The sequence below is a fragment of the Martes martes genome, assembly GCF_963455335.1.
Source record: "Martes martes genome assembly, chromosome: 13".
Classification (NCBI taxonomy): domain Eukaryota; kingdom Metazoa; phylum Chordata; class Mammalia; order Carnivora; family Mustelidae; genus Martes; species Martes martes.
In genome coordinates this window covers 83,821,581-83,843,342 of record NC_137901.1, presented here as the reverse complement: position 1 = coordinate 83,843,342, position 21,762 = coordinate 83,821,581, and the positions used below count along the sequence as shown (strand labels likewise).

At 38.0% G+C, this 21,762-nt stretch overlaps 1 protein-coding gene across 1 annotated transcript in view; it reads right to left on the bottom strand.

The window, feature by feature from the left end:
• The window catches only part of NAA25 (N-alpha-acetyltransferase 25, NatB auxiliary subunit), a 68,551-nt gene that overhangs the window by 25,632 nt on the left and 21,157 nt on the right, over positions 1-21,762 (bottom strand). The window contains exons 6-13 of the mRNA XM_080820905.1: positions 20,881-20,988; positions 20,327-20,405; positions 16,519-16,630; positions 15,824-15,913; positions 14,113-14,282; positions 11,216-11,328; positions 5,990-6,197; positions 5,094-5,183 (exon numbers count right to left, since the gene is read on the bottom strand). Of these exons, the coding sequence (XP_080677031.1) occupies positions 5,094-5,183; positions 5,990-6,197; positions 11,216-11,328; positions 14,113-14,282; positions 15,824-15,913; positions 16,519-16,630; positions 20,327-20,405; positions 20,881-20,988 (970 nt within the window). The remainder of the gene's footprint in view (positions 1-5,093; positions 5,184-5,989; positions 6,198-11,215; positions 11,329-14,112; positions 14,283-15,823; positions 15,914-16,518; positions 16,631-20,326; positions 20,406-20,880; positions 20,989-21,762) is intronic.

Below are 21,762 nucleotides of genomic sequence, written 5' to 3'. Positions count from 1 at the left end.
AGATATACACCTGTAAGCAAAACAGGCAATTTCCCAGAATAGACAGTTTCTCAACAGTTACCTCAGTTCTTAAACATGCATCTGCAAAAGTGATGCAAACTTTAAGTTGTGAGGTTTAGGAAGGAAGTTACAGAATCTCTGAGAATCCTAGATTCTGAAGAGATGGACCTTGAAGGAGAATCTGAGTCCACCAACCTTCCCAATACAGGATTTTCTTTACCAGACCCCAGGAAGATATTCTCTCTAGGCAACATTTTTCTTCCATATGTAACTCTACTATTCAGATGTCAAATAATACTTGAAAAAAGCTGTTCACTAATAATCAAATTAATATAACACACTTATTTTTGGCCTACCAAAATTCAAAAGGTTACATACATCAATAGTCTTAAAGATTAAGTAACTTCTCTTTCATGAACCTAAGGAAATAATATGAAATGGAGATAAAGATTTATATACAAAAATATTCATTGTACTAATAATGGGGGAATGAGTAAGTAAATTATAATAAAGCCCACATTATGCAGCCATTTGATATTAATGAGTTTTTAGTAATGAGGGAAAATACTTAAACAGTAACCGTTCAGTAAAACACACAGAATTCAAATTAGTATGAAGAAGTGATCTTTAGTCTATAAGACATGCACAAAAAAAAAGAGAAGGAAATATGCCAGCTTTTAGAATGTGTTTTGGAAGCTGGGAAAGTAAGATTAAAATAAACTGGTTCCCAACACTTTTATAAGTTATTTTTATAGTCAGAGAAAACTTAAACTAAAACTTAAAACTCTTAAGGCAAAAGCTCCATGCCTTGAGCTTTTCGAATTACATGCTTTTTTCTACAAGAAATGAGATATAATAAAAAATTGGGGTTTTAGATAAATATCCATAATCCTACCCAAACTATGCATACCTATAATCTATGCTAACTACCATTATGACTTTAATGTATTGTCTTTGAATCAGAATTACTTTTACACAGTAGCAGTCATGACATCATCTAATTTTGTGTTCTGCTCTTTGAAGTGTTTTCCCATGTTGCTACCTAGTCTTCACAATCATAATTTTATTGAATTCAACACTTACTGACTTAAACTCTGAAGCAACACTAGATATAGGACCGGAGGATAAAGGTCATGGGTGGTTCCTGGCCTCAAGGGGCTCAGAGGTGAGTAAAGAGCTGGACAATTAAAGGGAATAAATAATTCTAAGAAGTCCTAGTTACTCAGGGTGCCTGGGTGGCTCAGTCAGTTAGGGGACCAACTCCTGGCTTCAGCTTGGGTGCTGGGATTGAGCCCCCGGCAGGTTCTGTGCTCAGCAGGAGTTGCCCTGAGTTTTCCCTCCCTCAACTGGTGTGCACACTTGCTCTCCCTCACTCTCTCTCTAAAGTAAATAAATAAATCTTAAAAAAGAAAAGAAAAGAAAAGAATCGGCTGCCTGGGTGGTTCAGTCAGGTAAGGGTCTGCCTTTGGCTTGGGTCATGATCTCAGGGTTCTGGGATCTAGCCCTGTGGCAGGCTCCCTGCTCTGAGGGGAGTGTGCTTCTCCCTCTGCTCCTCCCCCAGCTCATGCTCCCCCTCTCAAATAAACAAAAATCTTAAAAAAGAAAAAAATCCTAGTTACTCAAAGATAACTAGTATTGAAAAAAAGATCTCCTTAAAATGGAAACAAAATTTCAAAATAAACATTAAAAAAGTATAATTTATATATTTTTCTCAACTATTAAACCATTACAAGGATATTTATTATTTTATTTAGCAAAATTTAGGCTATAAGTACAACTCTATGCAAATTCTTCACCAAATCAAAAGAGCATCAAGCAAAAAAAGAAAAGAGCATGAAGAACTGATGAGGCTTTTTCGGAAAAATTTTTCTAACTAAATGTTGTAATATAACAAAATGATATAAGTTCTAGAGATATATTAATGTATAGTATGGACTACAGTTAATGATACTGTACTGTATACTCAAAAGCTGCTAGCAGAGTAGATCTTAATATTTCTAATCACAAGAAAAAAATCTAACTATGGGGTGACAGATGTTAACTAAACTTATGGTGGTAATCATTTCATGATATACATATATCAAATCATTATGTTATACATCTTTAGCTATACAATCTTAAGCTAATACAATGTAATATGTCAATCACATTTCTTCAATAAAACTGGAGGGGAGGGGCGCCTGGGTGGCTCAGTGGTTTAAGTCTCTGTCTTCAGCTCAGGTCATGATCTCAGGGTCTTGGGATTGAGCCCCACATTGGGCTCTCCGCTCAAAAGAAGCCTGCTTCCTCCTTTCTCTCTGCCTGCCTCTCTGCCTACTTCTGATTTCTCTCTGTCAAATAAATAAATAAAGTCTTAAAAAAAAATACTTAAAAAAAAAAAAAAACTGGAGGGGAAAAAAAGATACCCTTAACTCCCCATTTTACTTTTGCAGAATCATAAGCAAATGTCTTTGCAAAATATCTGAGAGCATCATCAACTTCTTAAAGTGCTCTTCTTAGGGGCACCTGGGTGGCACAATTGTTAAGTGTCTGCCTTCTTTGGCTCAGGTCATGATCCCAGGGTCCTGGGATCGAGCCCAGCATCAGGTTCCCTGCTCAGCGGGAAGCCTGCTTCACCCTCTCCCACTCCCCCTGCTTGTGCTCCCTCTCAATCTGTATCTCTCTCTGTCAAATAAATAAGTAAAATCTTAAAAGAAATTTTAAAAGTGCTCTTCTTAATCTTTCACATTCAAATCAGAGTCTTCCAACATTCATACCGAATTTCTACAGATTTCTAATATCTGTCAGATCCACCCTGGACAACGACTATGCCTCTAATTAGAGCACTTCAACCTCACTTTCACTGACTGCAAGAAACCCTGCATCTTTATAATATTGGCAATTTTTCAATGTATCTGCACTGTATGGTTATGGAAAATTTGCTTAACTTCTTTCTCTGCCCTGTCTTTCCTTCATCTATAAAAAGGCACCAATCTTAACTATATTATGAGGTTTAAATTACTTAATTCATGTAAAGCACTTTCAAGGGCCTGCTGATCAACAAATGTTAGCTGCTATTGCTATACTGGGCATGTTGCTAAAAAAACCAAGGGATTAGCAAAGCCATATAGTCACTTATGAGCAAGAATGGATGCTAGAATAAGTGGGGAAGGGTATCTGAGTAGGGATCAAATTACTAAGAGGTCAGTTCATTCATGGATGTTTTACAGCTCTATGCAAACTCACGATTCTGGGGCTCAGATGACAAAAGACTCTGATAAAAAGGATTTCACCCCCATCTCCAGTACAATACAGTATAACAAGTACTAGCACAGGGATACACACAACGTCCTATAAAAGTTCAGAAGGGGCATAAACTCTGCAATGGCGGGGGTGTGTGTGAAATCAAGATAGGCTCGTCAGAGGTAAAAGTTAGATGAAGGAAGGAAGGAAGTTACTTCAAAGAGAGGCACATGACGTTCACTAATACTAGCAAAAAACCAGCAGATTTAGGCTGTAAGTACCTAAGAATTTAGAGATACTGGCAGAGGCCTGGTTATACAGAGCACTATAAACTATCCTAAAGAGGGTGACCTTTACCCTCAGGAAAACAGGGCACCTCTGAAGGGTTTTCACCCCGAGGGTGACGGTATGAAAATCAAGTGCTCCATGAAACGACCCCCGAGAGCAGGGCTTGTGTCCACCACACACAGTACTGTCTCCCCAGCCCTTTGTTTCTTGTGCAATTTATTCTCGTGAATAATATGCAGTAAGTACCTAAATTTTTTTCCAAAAAAACTGCTAATAAAAGAAAATGTCAGGAGTGAGACCTAAAGGAATCTCAATATCATTTGCTGAATCATCCTTTTCTTGCTCAAGGATATATGATGCTTCCTTCAGCATATATTGTATTTCTGTCCTAAACAAGTTAATCAGAATTACATTCCAAAAAGAGTACATTCTCCTAAATATTTTTTTAAGTGAATAAAAAGGGCTATTCCATTTCATGGACCTATACATCTCTCTCTGAATCAGTTTCTCTTATTTTAATTGTGGCAACTTTGTAATAGGTAGTTCAGTCATTATTCACTTTTCAGAAATGTTTAAAAACATAACAGAAAACAAGAAATATCATGTGCTGACAAGGATGTGGAGAGAAAGGATCCCTCATGCACTGCTGGTGGGAATGTAAATTGATACAGCCACTGTGGAAAACAGTATGGAGGTTCCTCAAAAAAAAATTAAAACCAGGAATATCGTATGATTCGGTAATTCCACTTCTGGGTATTTACCAAAAGAAAATGAAAATACTAACTCAAAAAAGATATACATACGCAGCATTATTTACAATAGCCAGGATTCGGAAGCAAACCAAGTGTCCATCAATAGACGAATGGATAAAGAAGATGTGGTGTGTACACACACACTCAAACACACACACACATGAATATTATTCAGCCATAAAAAAGAATATTTTGCCATTTGCCACATGGATGGACCTAGAGGGTATTATGCTAGTGAAATAAGCTAGAAAGAGAAAAATGAATACCATAGGATTTCACTTATATGTGTAATCTAAGAAATAAAATGAACAAACAAACAAAAAAGCAGACACAGACCTATAAATAAAGAACTGATGGTTGTCAGGAGGGATGGAGAGTGGGAAAAAAAAGGAGTGGGAGGTATAAGCTTCCAGTCATGGAATGAGTAAGTCACAGGGATGAAAGGCACAGCGTGGGAAATACAGTCACTGGTACTGCAATAGCGGTACATGGCAACAGATGCTGGCTACATTTGTGGTGAGCAGGGCATGATGTGCAGAACTGCCGAATCACTATGTTGTATACTTGAAATTAATGTAATATGTATCAACTATACTTCAATTCAATAAAATTTAAAAAATAAAAACAAAACAGATGTGCACTGATTTAAGATTATCTGGATTACAGAGAGGGGGATTATCTGGAGATGGGTTCTTCTAGAAGTACCCTGGAGAAGGGCAAGGAGGAAAAACCTAAAAGCATAAATCAAATTCTTGGATTATATAATTAGTCTCAGGATTTATAATCAATAAAAGCAAAGCATAAAGTCAAACTGAAATCACTCTTCCTTACCTGTTTCTCTCCATATATCAATAAGCACATGGACAGCAAGGAGACAGTAATAGTCTGAAAACTGCAATTCGGTTTTCAAACAGGATTTCCCTGTAGGGAAAAAATCCCATATTTGTATTTTAACATTTGTTCAACTATCACTGCCCCAAAGGAGTTTTTTTAAGCAGGAAAGTGACAGGAGGGAGAAGATAAAAAAGAGGAAATGATAGTAGTAAGAGGCGTATAAATACCAGAAGAAAAATGTAAGCCATGAATCAAAGGATTCAAAAGAAGGTAAAGCCACACTCAGCTGGAGCAGAAGGAAGAGTTCCAGAACAAAGGTGGTACCTGCAATGGCCCCAAAGGGAGAGCAGCAAGATTTGGAAGGAGGTTTCAGGTAAAGAGAAGAACAGAAGCCAAGGGCCATGTACAACTAAAGTAATGGTACACTCAGTACTTCACCTAATGATTCAGATTACAGTTAGAGAAACACTGACATCATCTGGTCACATAATTTACACTTTAGCACATATATCTAGCAAAAGATCATCTACTTCTGAACTAAACATTTACCTCATAATCTACGACATTCACTTTGTTCAATTTCAGTCTATATATTAAAAATACTAAGGCCTATAAGGAAAATATCACAATTAATCATAAGCTCCATGTAATTCATATGAGCCCCAGTGTGACAGAGTTAGCTCAATCAAGAAGAATCTGGACAACTATCATTATTCAAAACTCCAAACTTAAGAAAGGCTTTATATGTGAACAGTCTTCCCATCTGGCAGAATAAGCTCCTTGCCAAACTCATTAAAACAAGGTGCTCTAAGTGATAAAAAACAAAAACAAAAACCAACAGACTAAAACTTAACAAAGGAGGCAACTACTACACATTTTGAAAGAATGCTCACCAAATTCTAGTCCGTGCTGATACCTTAGCATCAGTTCTCTGACCACACTCAGCTTCTGGTTTTTATCCATAGTGTGGTACAAGCCGAGCAGCCTCGTCAGCTGCACGACACACAGGTGCTGCTGCAGAGCTCTGATGTCCGCAGGCAGCGCCAGCTTCTCCTCGGTTGGTGTCGACAAAGGAACAACTCCAAGTAACTGATTAATAAACTGCAACGTAGAAAAAAAGCACCAGTCTCAAAACAGAACTCATCTTTGGCAGGCCGTAATTAACAAATGCTGAAGTGATCTAGAAAAAGGCATTTTCTATCTAACAAACTTACTAAAACAAAAAAATTTCTAACAGCACACAATGCTGATAAAAGGCCAACGAAAATGGCATTCCCATTCACTGCTGGCCACAAGTCATCTCTCAATACCGGGTACTATACTAACAGATTAAAAGAACTGTGAAAATGTTTCATAAATTATTCCACACAACATAATACAATGATATGGCAATGAAAAGCTTGATTAGGAAGGCTATAAAAAGAGCAGATTACCAAAAACAAACCTACAATTACAACTGATATACAAGTGAATTCTTACAGAAAATATTACACGTTGAGAGGAATAGTTGTTATGTCATGTCAGTGGCCTTAAGTTGCTTTTTAATTAAAGTTTTATTTTCAGATACAGATTCACATGCAGTTTTAAGAAATAATCCAGAGAGATCCCAGGTACCCTTCTCATCCAGTTTCTCCCGATGCTAACATCTTGCATTAAAATGATTTTAGGAGGGGCACCTGGGTGGCTCAGTGGGTTAAAGCCTCTGCCTTCGCTCAGGTCATGATCCCAGGGTCCTGGGATCACACCCCACATCGGGCTCTCTGCTCAGCAGGGAGCCTGCTTCCTCCTCTCTCTCTGCTTGCCTCTCTGCCTCCTTGTGATCTCTGTCTGTCAAATAAATAAATGAAATCTTAAAAAAAAAAATTAAAAAATAAAATGATTTTAGGAGAGCCTGGGTGGCTCAGTGGTTAAGTGTCTGCCTTTGGGTCAGGTCATGATCCCAGGGTCCTGGGATCAAGCCCCACGTCGGACTCCCTGCTCAGTGGGGTGTCTGCTTCTCCCTCTCCCTCAGCTCTCTCTCTCTTAAATAAATAAATAAAATCTTTTAAAAAAACGTATTTTCTGAGGTGAGGGTAAGGGGCGGGAGGACAGAAAAGGTTTGCAATAGAAACGAAACGGATGATCACCTCATGTTTTAGACAAACTGAAGAACAGTTTTATACTTTCATGGTTCTGTCAGATTGGGGTCAGTCAAAAAAAAAAGATTAATTCTGAGAAAGTAAGCTGTGTAAGAAAGGTAATCTCCATAAAATACATAAAATTTCGTAACAATATAAATTCTGAATAAACACTAAATTGAGGGACGAGCACGTAAGGAGAGAAGTGGGATGTGGTAAGTGAGATGATCATCCTTCCACGAAAGGGCTCCAACAGAGGAAGACTGTAACTGTAAAAATAAACAAAGTTTTACAAATCTGTAATTTAGAAATACTGAGGTAAATCACAGAAGACACAGGTAGGAGCTGAAAGCGATCTGCCTGTAGAGAGCCAGAAGCAGGGTGAAGGTGGCAGAGCTGCTACTGTCTTTCAATAGAAGCCTTATAGTACTATTTGGCTTTTTCAACTTTATCCATGTAATTTTTTCATAAAAATAAAAATTAAAAAAGAAAACCCCACTCATGCAGTCTCACATCTGTACCAATGTTGCTTCAATTTGTCTCCAAATGTATGAATTTTAATTATGATCAGATAATCATATGCAACAGCCCCGGTTTTTGTATTTTTGATTAAATGCCTATATAGCTTCTACTGTCAGCTGTTCCATTCTTGTAAGCTACTCCATATATTAGTGATGCTTATCATTAATGCCTTCTTCAAGGAATGCTAAAGAATCTTCCAGACAGGTTTTGTCATGAAACAATGCATTCATTCTTTATTCTAGTCTGTACCATTTAACTGCTATGCAAAAAGCTTCTTTAAAAACTGTAATCATTTGTTTAGTTTAAAACCCCAAGGCAAAGAAAATCAAATGATAAAAACATCACTCTGGGTGAGCCACTTCAGGATAATTGGATTCAGTGGCCTACCTGTAGGGGCTCATCCCAGTTTAAAAGATTGGGACTATAGCTCTCAGCTCGAAATTTACTTAAATGGTTTGCAATCCTCTGACAAACACACTGCTGAGAGGCAGAATTTTTAGCTACTGAAGTCATCCTACATTTAAAAAGTTGTGGCAGCAAAATTACCCCCTCAATGAAAATTTATGTGGGACTACAAAACTCATTCCAACAGCTTTAAATCCTTTGTTTCACAGAACAAGGACTACGCATCACTGCTAGTATGCCAGCATTTCTAGAGGGTTCATCTCAATAGATTATTTACTCTATGAGGTCACATGGGATGACCTAAGAGTTTCAAACATACTAATACAGTAGAGTTGCTTATACTAGATACACATTAGCAAACCCTTATGAATCTCAGCTGAAGGCAATTAAGTGTCCCTTTAATGCAGCCTCATTAGTTGATGCTTCAACTTCTAAGATAGGAAGCAACAGAAGACATGATCAATTGTTCCAAATCTTAGCACTTAGTACATAATATCTTCAACAAATACTAACTGAAAAAATCTCTTCCACACTGCTTAAATCGCTCTAGTAACATGAAACTCACACACTGTATTTTTAGAGAATCTAACTACTAGAAAGACCTTTTTTCCACTGGCCAAATTCTGAATTCCCTGTAACAACTTCCTGCGGATCCCAATTCTCATTCCCTTTTTGTACGGGAGCTTTTCAATTATGAGAAAGGAAGGACTGTGTCCTCACCAGACCAAACCTCTCTTCCATTTTTCTCTCCTATGCTTTCAAGTCCTCCTACAACCCAGAACTCCTTTTCTGGATATCCTACAATTAATCTGGAAACTTCTAAAGCTTGACCTGAGCCCTGTAAACACAGCACTCCAAGAACAGTTTTACTAAACCAAAGTGAATGGTGACAGTCGTTTCACAACCTAGAGATCACTGGCTACTTACCAGTTTGGGAAAGCACTGCTCCATCTGCCCTAGATACATCACCCTCAAGACTGCCAAGTATCAAACCCGGTGGACTGAACATAAAACCACCAAACAAATACTCCAGTAACCTCCACTATGGGGGCAACAGAAGGCACTCTGGACTAACAGGTGGTGGCAACCCTGCTTCACTTCAACTTTAACTAATTGCAGAGGTATTTATGAGTAAAACTGATCAAGTCGCGGACTTTCTTTTATACACACCACTGTTTCTTTACATGGCGCTCTATCCTACCCCACATACACTGTTCTTCCAACTGGTAGAGTACTCCACCTGCCCACTACCAGGGACGCTCTGGACTAAACACTAAAAACATACTGTAGAACAGGGTATGAAGTTCCCAGCAGTGGGTGAGCAATCTGACCCAGTACATGTTGCTGTGGATGAGGAGTCTAAAGATAAGCTTCCCCATTTCATTATGTAAGAAATTTACATTGGTTCATTCACAGCAAAAACTCCTAATATACGACAACTAACTACAATGTGGTACACTGGATTAGATCACAGAACAGAAAAAGGACATTAATGGGAAAACTGGGAAAATCTAAATAAAATCTAGGGGTTAGTTAATAATAGTGTACCAGTGTCTTGTTTTGACAAATGTACCATGGTAATTTAAGATATTAACAAGCAAGGGTTAAGAGTATAATATAAGTTTCTGTACTATCTTTTGTCACTTTTCTATAAATCTAAAATTATTCCAAAGTAAGTGCAACAAAATGTAAAACCTTGCTCTGCAAAGGATCCTATTAAAGGATGAAAAGACAAGCACAGACTGGGAGAAAATATGTGAACCCACATATCTGACAAAGGAGTTGTATCTAGAATATCTAAATTCTCAAAACTCAACAGTAAAGAAACAAAAACAAACTATGAAGGGAGCAAAAGACAGAAACACATATTTCACTGAGAATATAAAGCTGGAAAATAAGCACATGAGAAGACGTTCAACACCATTAACCAAGAGGGAAATACACATTAAAACCACTATAAAATATCACTATGTACCTGCCAGAATGGCTAAAATAAAAAACAGTGACAACACTAAATCCTGATGAAGATGCAGAGAAACTAGATCACTCATTTACTGCTATTTGGAATTTAAAATGGAATGGCAACTGTGAAAAGGTTTGGCCATTTCTTAAAAAAAAAAAAACTAAACTAAACTAAACATGCAGCTATCATTACACTGCTGGGTATTTTTTTCATAGAAATGAAGACACAAGTTCACACAAAAAGACTCACACACAAATGTCCACAGCAGCTCTCTTTGTAACAGCCAAAAACAGGAAACTAGATGTCCTTCAACAGTTTATAAAGAAATGGTAGCACACCATACGACAGAATACTATTCAGCAATACAAAAGAATGAACTATTGGAACATTAACATGGATGAAACTCCAGAGAATTATGCCGAGGGAGGAAAAAAGTCAATCTCAGAAAGTTACACATACTATGTCTCTATTATATAACATTCTTAAAATGACAGAATTACAGAAATAGAAACCATATTAGTGATTGCCAGGGGACAGAGAGAGAGGGAAAGGGGAAAGTGCAGGGAGATGGCTGTGGGTAAAAAGTGGCAGCGCGGGATCCTGGTGCTGCAACTGTTCTGTATCTTGATGCTGGTGGGGGTCACTGAGTCCATGTGCAATACGCTGCACTAAATACACATGTAACATACCACACGTACACACCCAGATGTAAAACTGCTGAAATCTCCACAAGGTCAGTGAATCGTATCAATGTCAATTTCCTAATTATGACATTATTCTACAGTTAGGCAAGATGTTACCAGTGGGGCAAAATGGGAATGGGCTATACAGAACTCTGTATTATTTCTCTTACAATTACATGTACATCTATACTTATCTTAAAGCAAAACAAAACAAAAACACACCATAAAACAAAAAGACAATCCAATTATCCATCAGAGGCTTACTCTCTTCATGGCTAAATTTAACAAGAAACCGTCTCTAATCTGTTAGCACCTGGAGTCCTTGGCTTGCTAGCAGTTACCTTGGCATCTCATGTTCACCACTCACACACAGATTTAACCTAGTTACAATTAATACAGGTACCCAACAGAATTCTGAACTGTACTTACTTTTGTACACTGTGTAGCAGGTAGGAGGTCAACAAACACCTTGAGGTCTGTAAAACAACAAGGTTTATCCCCAAACCTTTTAAAATACTGGAACATTAACTCTTCTGGATCACCTAAGAGAGAGAGAAAAAAAAAGAAATCACTACATTTGCTTCTGCAAATTTAAGAGGTCTGATTTGAAAAATATCTTTTCTTTTTTTTTATTTAAAATTTTTATTTTTTTATTTGACAGACGGAGATCACAAGTAGGCAGAGAGGCAGGCAGAGAGAGTGGAGAAAACAGGATCCTCACTGAGCAGACAGCCCGACGCAGGGCTTGATCCCAGGACCCTGGGATCATGACCCGGGCCGAAGGCAGAGGCTTTAACCCACTAAGCCACCCAGGCGCCCCCAAAAATATTTATTTCAATTAAATTCAAATTTTGCTTGATGGGGCACCTGGGTGACTCAGTCAGTTAAGCATCCACCTTCAACCCAGGTCATGATCTCAGGGTCTTGGGATCAAGCCCTGCATCAGACTCCTGATCAATGGAGAGTCTGCTTCTCCCTCTGCCCCATCCCCAGCTCATGCTCTGTCTCTCTCTCAAATAAATAAAAACTTAAAAAAAAATAAAATTTTGCTTGAATACTTGAATGAGAATGACAATGAGGGCTGCAGGATGGCTTACCTGCTTAAACAAATATTTTAAAAAGGAGTCGAATCTTACAATCTCAACTAGTTTACTTGTTACTACACTTAGGAAATGTGACACTTTTCATTGATTAAAGTTTAAATACCTAAAAAGTTTTCATGAAAATTTAAATAAAGATTGAAGTTTACATACAAACAAACAAACATGCTTCTTTCCACAGTTCTTGGAAGTATTTAATGTTAACTAAAGGGAATGTTTCACATGCACAACACAAGAGAAAATGGGAAGAGTCTCAAGCCAGTTACTCCCAACAAGATCACTCACTGTGGAAAATTAAAAATGGATCTACAGAAGCTACCAGTGCCTTTTATTTCTCCTCAAATTAAAAACACAATTAAAAATAAAAAATTTATAAAACAAAAAATTAAAAACAAAAAGTAAAATGCTCTCAAATTAAACCAGAGTTTCTGTAAGATTTTAGGTCTTGGTTTCTGTCCACATTTCTGAGAACTGAAGTCCATGGCTTTAATCAGATTCTCAAAGGACTCTGATCCAAGACACTAAGAATTACTTACTGATCTGTGTAAAAAAAGTTTTGTGGGGGCGCCTATGTGGCTCAGTTGGTTAAGTGTCTGCCTTCAGCTCAGGTCATGATCCCAAGGTCCTGGGACTGAGCCCCACCTTGGGCTCCCTGCTCAGTGGGGAGTGTGCTTCTTCCTCTGCCCCTCACCCCACTCGTGCTCTCTCTCAAATAAATAAATAAAATCCTTAAAAAAAAAAAATTGTGGAGGGGCGCCTGAATGGTTCAGTCGATACAGCATATGAATCTTGATCCTGGGGTTGTGAGTTCAAGCCCCATGTTGCAGGCAGAGCTTACTTCAAAAAAAACAAAAACAACAACAGTGGTGACTAGATAAACACAAATCTCTGTTATGCAGGGTGGAAAGAAGGAAGAGAAAGACAGAAGATGGGCACAGCAAGTGCCAACACAGATCCAAATACTTTTATATCGAACTTTGGAAAGAAACAATGGAATCTATGTTAACATTTGCTGAGGATCAAACGAAAAATTTTCATTGGCAATTCTGTGACACTAAGGTTCCTGAAGTAGACCTAAAGAAGTCAACATTGAGTTCAAAATTGGTTGTGAAAACTCTAGGAAGGGAATGAGAGAAGCCCACAGTTAATTTTAGAATAAGCTGCAAAGGGTGCCTGGGTGGCTCAGTTCGTTAAGCAACTGTCTTTGGCTCAGGTCAGGATCCCGGAGTCCCAGGATCAAGTCCCGCATCGGGCTCCCAGCTTCATGGGGAGTCTGCTTCTCCCTCTGACCTTCTCACCTCTCTTGCTCTCTCTCACTGTCTCTCTCAAATAAATAAATAAAATCTTTAAAAAAAAAAAAAAGAATAAGCTGCAAAGAGCATTAATTAGATGATTAAAATGAACAGAGATGATCTAAGATAGGTTTTAGATACTGGAAGTGCTCATCATCTCAGGACAACTGGTGCCAAAAAGCAGCCTCTTTTAATGAGAACAAAATTTTCATAATAATAAGTGGGGGTGGGGGTTTCTTTGGAGTTTTATCTTAAAAAAATGAAACTAAAAAATTAAGTTTATTTTCTTAAAATTTAGATTATAACTAAACCATAAGCTAATTCTTAGTATGAGCAAAGAATTACCGCTTTCTGAAGGGAAGGGTGCCATTTTCCAACAAAACTGTGAACTAGCATAATATGACATCCTTCATTTTCAAAAAAACATCTAAGGGGTTCCACAACTTTCCTGAAGGCCTCTCTTCATGCTTTATTATCCGAATCATGTTTTCCTCCTATCCTGTCATTATCCTTATAAATTTTCTCTTAACTGTTAGTTGTTCTAACTCTGCCAGATGTTCTTTCATCAATGGTTTTGTGAGTGCTTGAAGCAGATTTTCAAGAAACCTTTCATCCACTTCATGAAATCTTGAAACTTTTACAAAACTGGCTATTATACTTTGAAATTGATTTTGACATTAATGTTGAGTCAAAAAGAATGCCTGATAAAGATGCTGGCGAAAAAGGAAGAGATGCTAATGTCGAGTTGAAGACATGATTGAGAGATAACGGTACAGTAATCTATTCATGAGTAAATATTTTCAGGTTATGAAGATATTTGCTTCCCAAACATGACTTTATCATCACAGACCTCAGAGAATGAATACTGCACTTGGGTATGGACGGCATCCCTGTATCTTCTCCAAAGTTCCCAAATCATATTAAGGGTTCTTACCCAGTTTGTACTCATCATTAAAACCTTGACGTCTTAAACGTCTAATCAGTTCAAGTTTAGCAAGATGTGGTCCTCGGAGATGGCGGGAACTTTTAGATTCTTCCGTTATCCGATCTTCTATAAACTTCACAGCTTCTTCTGCAGAATAATGCACTTCTCCTTCTAAAGAGCTAGGTATAAACACACATGAAAAAAGGTATTTTGTACCTCTACTGTCCATCCTAAAACTTAAAAGTGAAGCCAAACTGACTTCAAGAAACAAATTAAAAAATAAAAACCACTCTGATAATTATAAAATAGTAAGGGAGTAAAAGAGAACTATGAGCACATTCTGACAACTAACATGGCAAAAGATTACTTCCATTTCTGGCATCTGATTACTGAACTGTGACTAATTACCTCTACCTCTTTCTTTAAAATAAGAATGGAGGGGCGCCTGGGTGGCTCAGTGGGTTAAGCCTCTGCCTTCGGCTCGGGTCATGATCTCAGGGTCCTGGGATCAAGCCCCACATCGGGCTCTCCGCTCAGCGGGGAGCCTGCTTCTCCCTCTCTGTCAAATAAATAAATAAAACCTTTTAAAAAAAGAAAAAGAAAAAGAAAGAACAGATAACTTTATATATATATATAATATTGCCTGATTTTAAAAATCTAAGTAAATTTTACTTTATTGCTTGAAGAAATGAAGGCTGAGAAAAATGAGATCACTCAGTTAATTATTACAAAGTAAGCATCAGTTCATCACCACCTTAAATCCTTACTTTTTAAAAAGATCCCATTTGTGTCTGTGTTTTTGTCTAGCATAGCAAAGAAAAAAAAAAAAAAGGAAACCAGCAACAATCCAAGTGTTCATCAGTCCATCAATGGGGAACAGGTTAAATGAATTACATCTCTAAAGTGGAGTTCTCTTAAGTCACTAAAAAGAATGAAACAAATCTATATATACCATATATGGAAGATGCCCAAGATATATTTTAAGGGGGAAAATACCAAGTTGCAAACTATTATGTCTAATATAACTGCATTTTTATGTTAAATAATGAGAATAATTACATTAGTAGGTTGACAAAATATATCTGGAAGAAAGGACTCTAAACTGCCATCAAGAGTTATCTCTGGGGGCGCCTGGGTGGCTCAGTGGGTTAAAGTCTCTGCCTTCAGCTCGGGTCATAATCCCAGGGTCCTGGGATCAAGCCCCGCTTTGTGCTCTCTGCTCAGCAGGGAGCCTGCTTCCTCCTCTCTCTGCCTCCTTCTCTGCCTACTTGTGATCTCTGTCTGTCAAATAAATAAATAAAATCTTAAAAAAAAAAAAAGTTATCTCTGGGGGCACCTGGCTGGCTCAGCTGGCAGGGCATGTGACTTGATCTTGGGTTCAGAAGTCATGAGTTCAAGCCCCACACTGGGCGTAGAACTTACTTTAAAAAAAAAATTATCTCTGAGTCCATTATATCTCAAAAAAAGTAGGGAAAAAATGTTATTTCTGGGGTGATAAGATATTTAGGAACACTTTCTACACCATACATTTCTGCACTTAGTTTTAAGATTTCTTACAATGAACACATTTATTTTGTAATTATAAAAAAATGAAATATCTTACTTTGAAAGGAATACACTACTGAGACCAAAAAAAGAATTCTATTAGGCTTCCAATGAGGTCATTTTGCTACACCATGCTAAAAAGTGCCACTGTAATTCAGGAAAGGAGTCAACTTACTGTTCACCTTCAGCAGGAGGAGTCCAGGCCTCTTCAATCAGTCGAAAGACAGAATCGAAATAAGTCAGATAGAACTGCCAGTCATCTGAGCTAAAATCAGATTGAATGGTGCACACAGGATTAAACCCAAGTTGTGACAAGTCTGCCCTAGGAACCATGATACTCAATTTATTTTCTAGGTTACATTTTAGTCTTTACTAAGAGAACCCCAAACCTCCCTCTGAGTTTCCTCTGCCACCCGAAAAGGGAATTCCAGAGGCACGTTCAAAGTAAAAAACTTTTAGAAAAAAGTTATTTCCTTCAAGGAAATAAACAGGTCCAGAAAACTAATACTCTTAACAGAAAACTCCCATGTTAGCACTTTCTCGAAATGGGCGGCCGGTGGCGGAGGGCGGGGGGCGGGGGGGGGAGGGACACAACACACATGTTTCTTTTAGACCAATACTGAATTTAACAAATTAACGATTTTTAGCATTCATTCTGAAGACGTAATACTTCGCACTCTGATGGCATAAGTTATACCCCTTTACTGAAAGATAAAGTTTCATCAAAAACTTTTAAAAATACCTAGGCCACACTACTCAAAGATTTATGCCTAGGAAATATAAAAGACAACAGATTAAAAAAAAAAATTCAGTAGTGACACCTGAGAGCCCCACTCCAGTCTCATGGCCCAGAGAGAACCATCTACTCACTTTTTCAGTAAGAGGCGCCTGGAAAGGGCATTGCACTCTGGCCACCTGCTCAGCTTCTTATACATAGCCATGCATTTATTTTCCCGACTCTGAATCTCGCTTGTCAACTTCTCTACAATTAAAAGTTATAAAAGTTGGTAAGCTGGTTTCATTTTTCCTCAGAAAGCAGAATAAAGTCCAAACACAAGAAGGAAAATGTCACATTTTCTTATTCCCTCTCTTAGAAAATGGGACCACTAGTAGATACAAACTATTATCTTATTAAAGATTATTTTCCTGAAAAGAAAAAAATAAATTTCTGATACTAAACTTTCATAATCATTTTTCCTATAAACTACAAGGATTCAGAATGTACTGAGTTGAGGATCTAATACATGGGATACACTTATAAAACCCCAAAAGCATTTAGGAACTAGTATATTTGGTCCATAGACAGACTTCCCATCTATACAAACAGCTCCAAAACATTGAATGAGCTTGGACTGGAATGGGATGAGCCAGGTGAGAACTTAGGAGCAATACAAAAAGGAAGAGAGATGAATCAAACACTTTCCCAACAGCTAGGAACAGAAAAACTATGACTACTATTTCTGACCAAATGAGATTTACCCCGACCTTTCAGAATAGCTTAGCAAATTACAGATACCAACAACCACATTATGAATTTCCTACAGATAATCTTCATTTTAACTATCCTAAACTATAATCCAGCTGGGTAAAAACAGAAAGGCTGACTTAACCCATCTGCTAGGAGGCTGAAATTAAAGAATTAAAAATAAGCAACATTAAAACAATAAATACATAAAATCTTTAAAAAAAAAAAAAAGCGGGGGGTGGTGCCTGAGTGGCTCAATTGGTTAAGCACCCTCAGGGTCCTGGGATCAGCCCATGGGGTCAGGCTTCCTGCGCGGTAGGGAGTCTGCTTCTCCCTCTCCCTCTGCCCCTTCCCTTGTCCCCCAACTCATGCTCACTTTTTCTCTCTCAAATAAATAAATCTTTAAAAAAAAGAAATAACAAAACTCCTCATTTTATATAATTAGTTACAGCATTAGTTTTTTGACCACACACAATCAAGTAAAGATTATACATACCTGTATGAAATAAAGTTATTTTATTTTTTTAATTTATTTATTTGTCAGAGAGAGAGTGGACAAGCAGAGGGAGCAGAAGGCAGAGGGAAAAGCAGGCTTCCTGCTAAGCAAGGAGCCTGATGAGGGACTTGACCCCAGGATCCTGGGCCATGACCTGAGCCAAAGGCAGATGCTTAACTGAATGAGCCACTCAGACATCCCTGAAATAAAATTTTTTAATGATTCCTAATGAGAAATCTGAGGCTACTCATCTACAGTAGCTTCCCCCAATGACTGTAAAGGCACAATTAAAAACCAGGTTTGTCAAAACAACAATGGATTTCTAGGACTTTCTCCTAAGGAAATCATCAAAAATGGGTAAATGTGGGGCACCTGGGTGGCTCAGTCGTTAAGCATCTACCTTCGCTCAGATGATCCCAGGGTTCTGAGATCGAGCCCCACATTGGGCTCCCTGCTCTTTGGGAAGACTGCTTCTCCCCTTTCACTCCCCCTGCTTGTGTTCCTGCTCTCTCTTTCTCTCTCTCTTAAAAAAAAAAAGGATAATTGTTAGGAACCTGAATCTTAGTCATAAACATCTTCAAAGGGGAATGGTTAGATAAATCTATGAAGTTTCTACATATAAGTTTTCCAATAAAAAGGGAAGAAGTAGGGGCGCCTGGGTGGCTCAGTGGGTTAAAGCCTCTGCCTTCGGCTCAGGTCATGGTCCCAGGGTCCTGGGATCAAGCCCCACATCGGGCTCTCTGCTCAGCTGGGAGCCTGCTTCCCTTCCTCTCTCTCTGCCTGCCTTTCTGCCTAATTGTGATCTCTGTCTGTCAAATAAATAAATAAAATCTTTAAAAAAAAAAAAAAAGGGAAGAAGTATTTTCACTACAATGGAAAAGAGCTAACTTCTTTAACATATAAAATGCTCTTGCAAATCATTAAGATTAACCACATTTTCAGAAATAGGCAAAGGATGGGGCGTCTGAGTGGTTCAATGGGTAGAGTGTCTGTCTTTAGCTCAGGTCATAATCCCCGGGTCCTGGGATCAAGCCCCACACTGGGCTCCCTGCTATGGGGAGCCTGCTTCTCCCTCTCCCTGTGGCTCTGCCTGTTTGTGCTCTCTCCCTGTTAAATAAAATCCAAAAAAAAAAAAAAGAAAAATGAAAAGCAGCTCAAAGAAAACATAATGGCTTTTAAACAAATAAAAAAATTATCCTCCCTCAGAATTAAATAAAAGTTGTAAAATGTTTTATCAGATTAAAAAAGATTAAAGTTTGACATAGGGGCGCCTGGCTGGCTCAGTCAGTAGAGCTTGTGACTCTTGATCTCAGGGTTCTGAGTTTGAACCCCTGTTGGGTGTCAAGCTTATTTAAAAAAAAAAGAAAAGAAAAGAAAAGAAAGAAAGCTTGGTGTGTCTGGGTGGCTCAGCTGTTTAATCGTCCAACTCGGTTTCAGCTCAGGTCTAGATCTCAGGGTCCTGAGACAGATCCCTGCACTTGGCTCCACACTCAGAATGGAGTCTGCTTTGTCTCTCTCCCTCTGCTCCTCCCCCAGCTCACACTCACTCTCTTGCTCTCTCCCTAATAAATAAATAAATAAATAAATAAAATCTCCCTCTCCCTCTGCCTGCCACTCGCCTTGCTTGTGCTCTCTGTCAAATAAATAAAATCTTAAAAAATAAAGACACATTAATTAATTTTAAAAGACCTTCAAGAAAAAAAATTTTTTTAATACAAACATTGTGTCAACTGAGTAAGATTACTCTATGAGCTAGGTACAGTACGTTCTCAATTCTCGATTTGAAAAAACTGGGGGTGGGGTGGCTCAGTTAAGCATCTGCCTTTGGCTCAAGTCATGATCCCAGGGTCCTGGGATGGAGTCCCACATCGGGATCCTTGATGAGGGGAGCCTGCTTCTCCCTCTGCCTGCCACTCCCCCTGCTTTGTGCACTCACTCTCTCTGACAAATAAATAAATAAAATCTTTAAAAGAAAGAAAGAACTGAGAGGAAGAAGAAGGAGGGAAAAAGTACATCTGTAGAAGGATACACAGAACAAGTTAACTGGCAAAGAACCTGGAGGACAAAGGACTGGAGATCTGGGGTATAATCTTTCTTTCACACATCTTAAATTTACTAAATCCATGAATTATTTTCAATTTTATGATATTATTTAGGAACGCCTGGGTGGCTCAGCTGTTAAGTGTCCGCCTTCAGCACAGGGTCGATCCCAGGGTTCTGGGATCAAGTTCCACATCAGGCTCCTTGCTCAACGGGGAGTCTGCTTCTCCCTCTGCCTGCTGTTCCCTTCCTTGTGCTGTCTCCTTCTCTCTCTCTGACAAATAAATAAAATCTTTAAAAAATATTTTCTAAAAGTAAATGCATAACATATAGGAAAATCTGGAAGAACATTAAACAAGTGATTATTTATGTCTTTATATCTTTATGTTTCTGTATAAGGAAGAAATTTTCCACAATAAATATTTTTCATGTGTAGGGCACCCTGGGTGGCTCAGTCAGTTAAGCATTTGCCTTCTGCTCAGGTCATGATCTCAGCGTCCTAGAATCAAGCCCCAAGTCAGGCTCCTTGCTCAGCAGGGAGTCTGCTTTTCCCTCTGTCCACCCAGCTGTGCTTCCTCTCTCTGTTTTCTCTCTCTCAAATAAATAAAATCTTTAAAAATATTTTTTTCATGTTTAAATAGAAGGAAAAAAAACTTTAAGAAATCTTTAAAAATTACCTCCTAATTTTCCTCTGATAACATCCAAGGCTTCCTGGTACTTTCCCAAACGTTCCAAGATCATATAATAAAGTTCAACCTTATAGAAAAAACAAATAAGAAATGCAACAATCAAAACTTTTCAATAAGAACAATCGTTTGCATGTTTTTAAAAAGTTATCTAGGGGCATCTAGGAGGCTCGGACAGTTAAAGGTCGGACTCCTGGTATCAGCTCAGGTCTTGATATCAAGGTCATGAAGTCAAGCCCTGTCTTGGACTCCATGGTGGGTATAGAGCCTACTTAAAAAAACTAAATTTTAATTTAATTTAATTTTTAAAATATCAATAGAAAAGAACACTATCTTCAAATGAGATGAAATCAGCAGTAAGAATATTCATTATACTAAAGCCTAAAACTTCGTATTTATACAAAAGGCAAGAATGAGGACCCAGTTCTCTAACTGGAGTAAGACAGCAGTTTGTAATACTGTAATACTATAATACATAATATTGTAGCAATATCAAACTCATGCGAATACAAAAGTAGGGCTTTTGTAGGACTTCCAATACTCACTTCAGCCTCGGCTTCTATCTTGTCTTCTTTCACCATTTTTTCTACCATTCTTTCAGCAAGGGGCAAAAACATCGTTTTTGAGAGGTTTTCATCCTGTGCCGATATAGACTATAGGAGAAAAAAATAAAAGTTTCATTCTAATTTCTCCCCCGCTTGCACTATTTATATTACCAGGCAGACCATTACCGTGACCCCAGCACATAATTATCAGTCCAGCACATCAAATATTAGACCTAATTTGAACTTGCCACAAAGATACATTAGAGTGGTTTGCCTTAGAAGAGATTTGTTAAAGATTCATTATTCTATACATTTTTGACAAACTAGATTTCCACCATAACTTTTAAATGGCCTATATAAACTTTAAATGGCCTATATAAACTAAAATAAACTTTTAAATGGCCTAACTTTTAAATAGGTTATTCATACATTTTTCTAGAACTATGTTAAGAGGGGGTATGCCTGTACTGCTCATTATATGAAAAGGGTATCACCAGGTGTTTGAAGAGAAAAGCCCTTCAGATGTCCTCTTGAGACGTTCACATATTGGAGGGAAAAGGCCAATACCTTCCATTTATACAGCCTAGTATTAACGAGTTTCGAAAATTAAGATGATCTTAGATTGATAATTAAAATCAAAGCATATTAATAATTTTAACATTGCCTGAGATTCTGCTCAGAGCTCAGTAGCTCAAGGTAACTATCCTGCTTATTTCATAGATAAACTAAGAGATTCCCCAACAGCTCTCTAAGACGTGTCCTGAATCCAGTATATGAACGCAAACCTGTCTGCACCCAGCGGCTGACTTAACAGCTACATTTTAACTCTTTCCTTCCCATCTTCTCTTACACACTATCTCCTTTTGGTCCCGACAGTAGCTC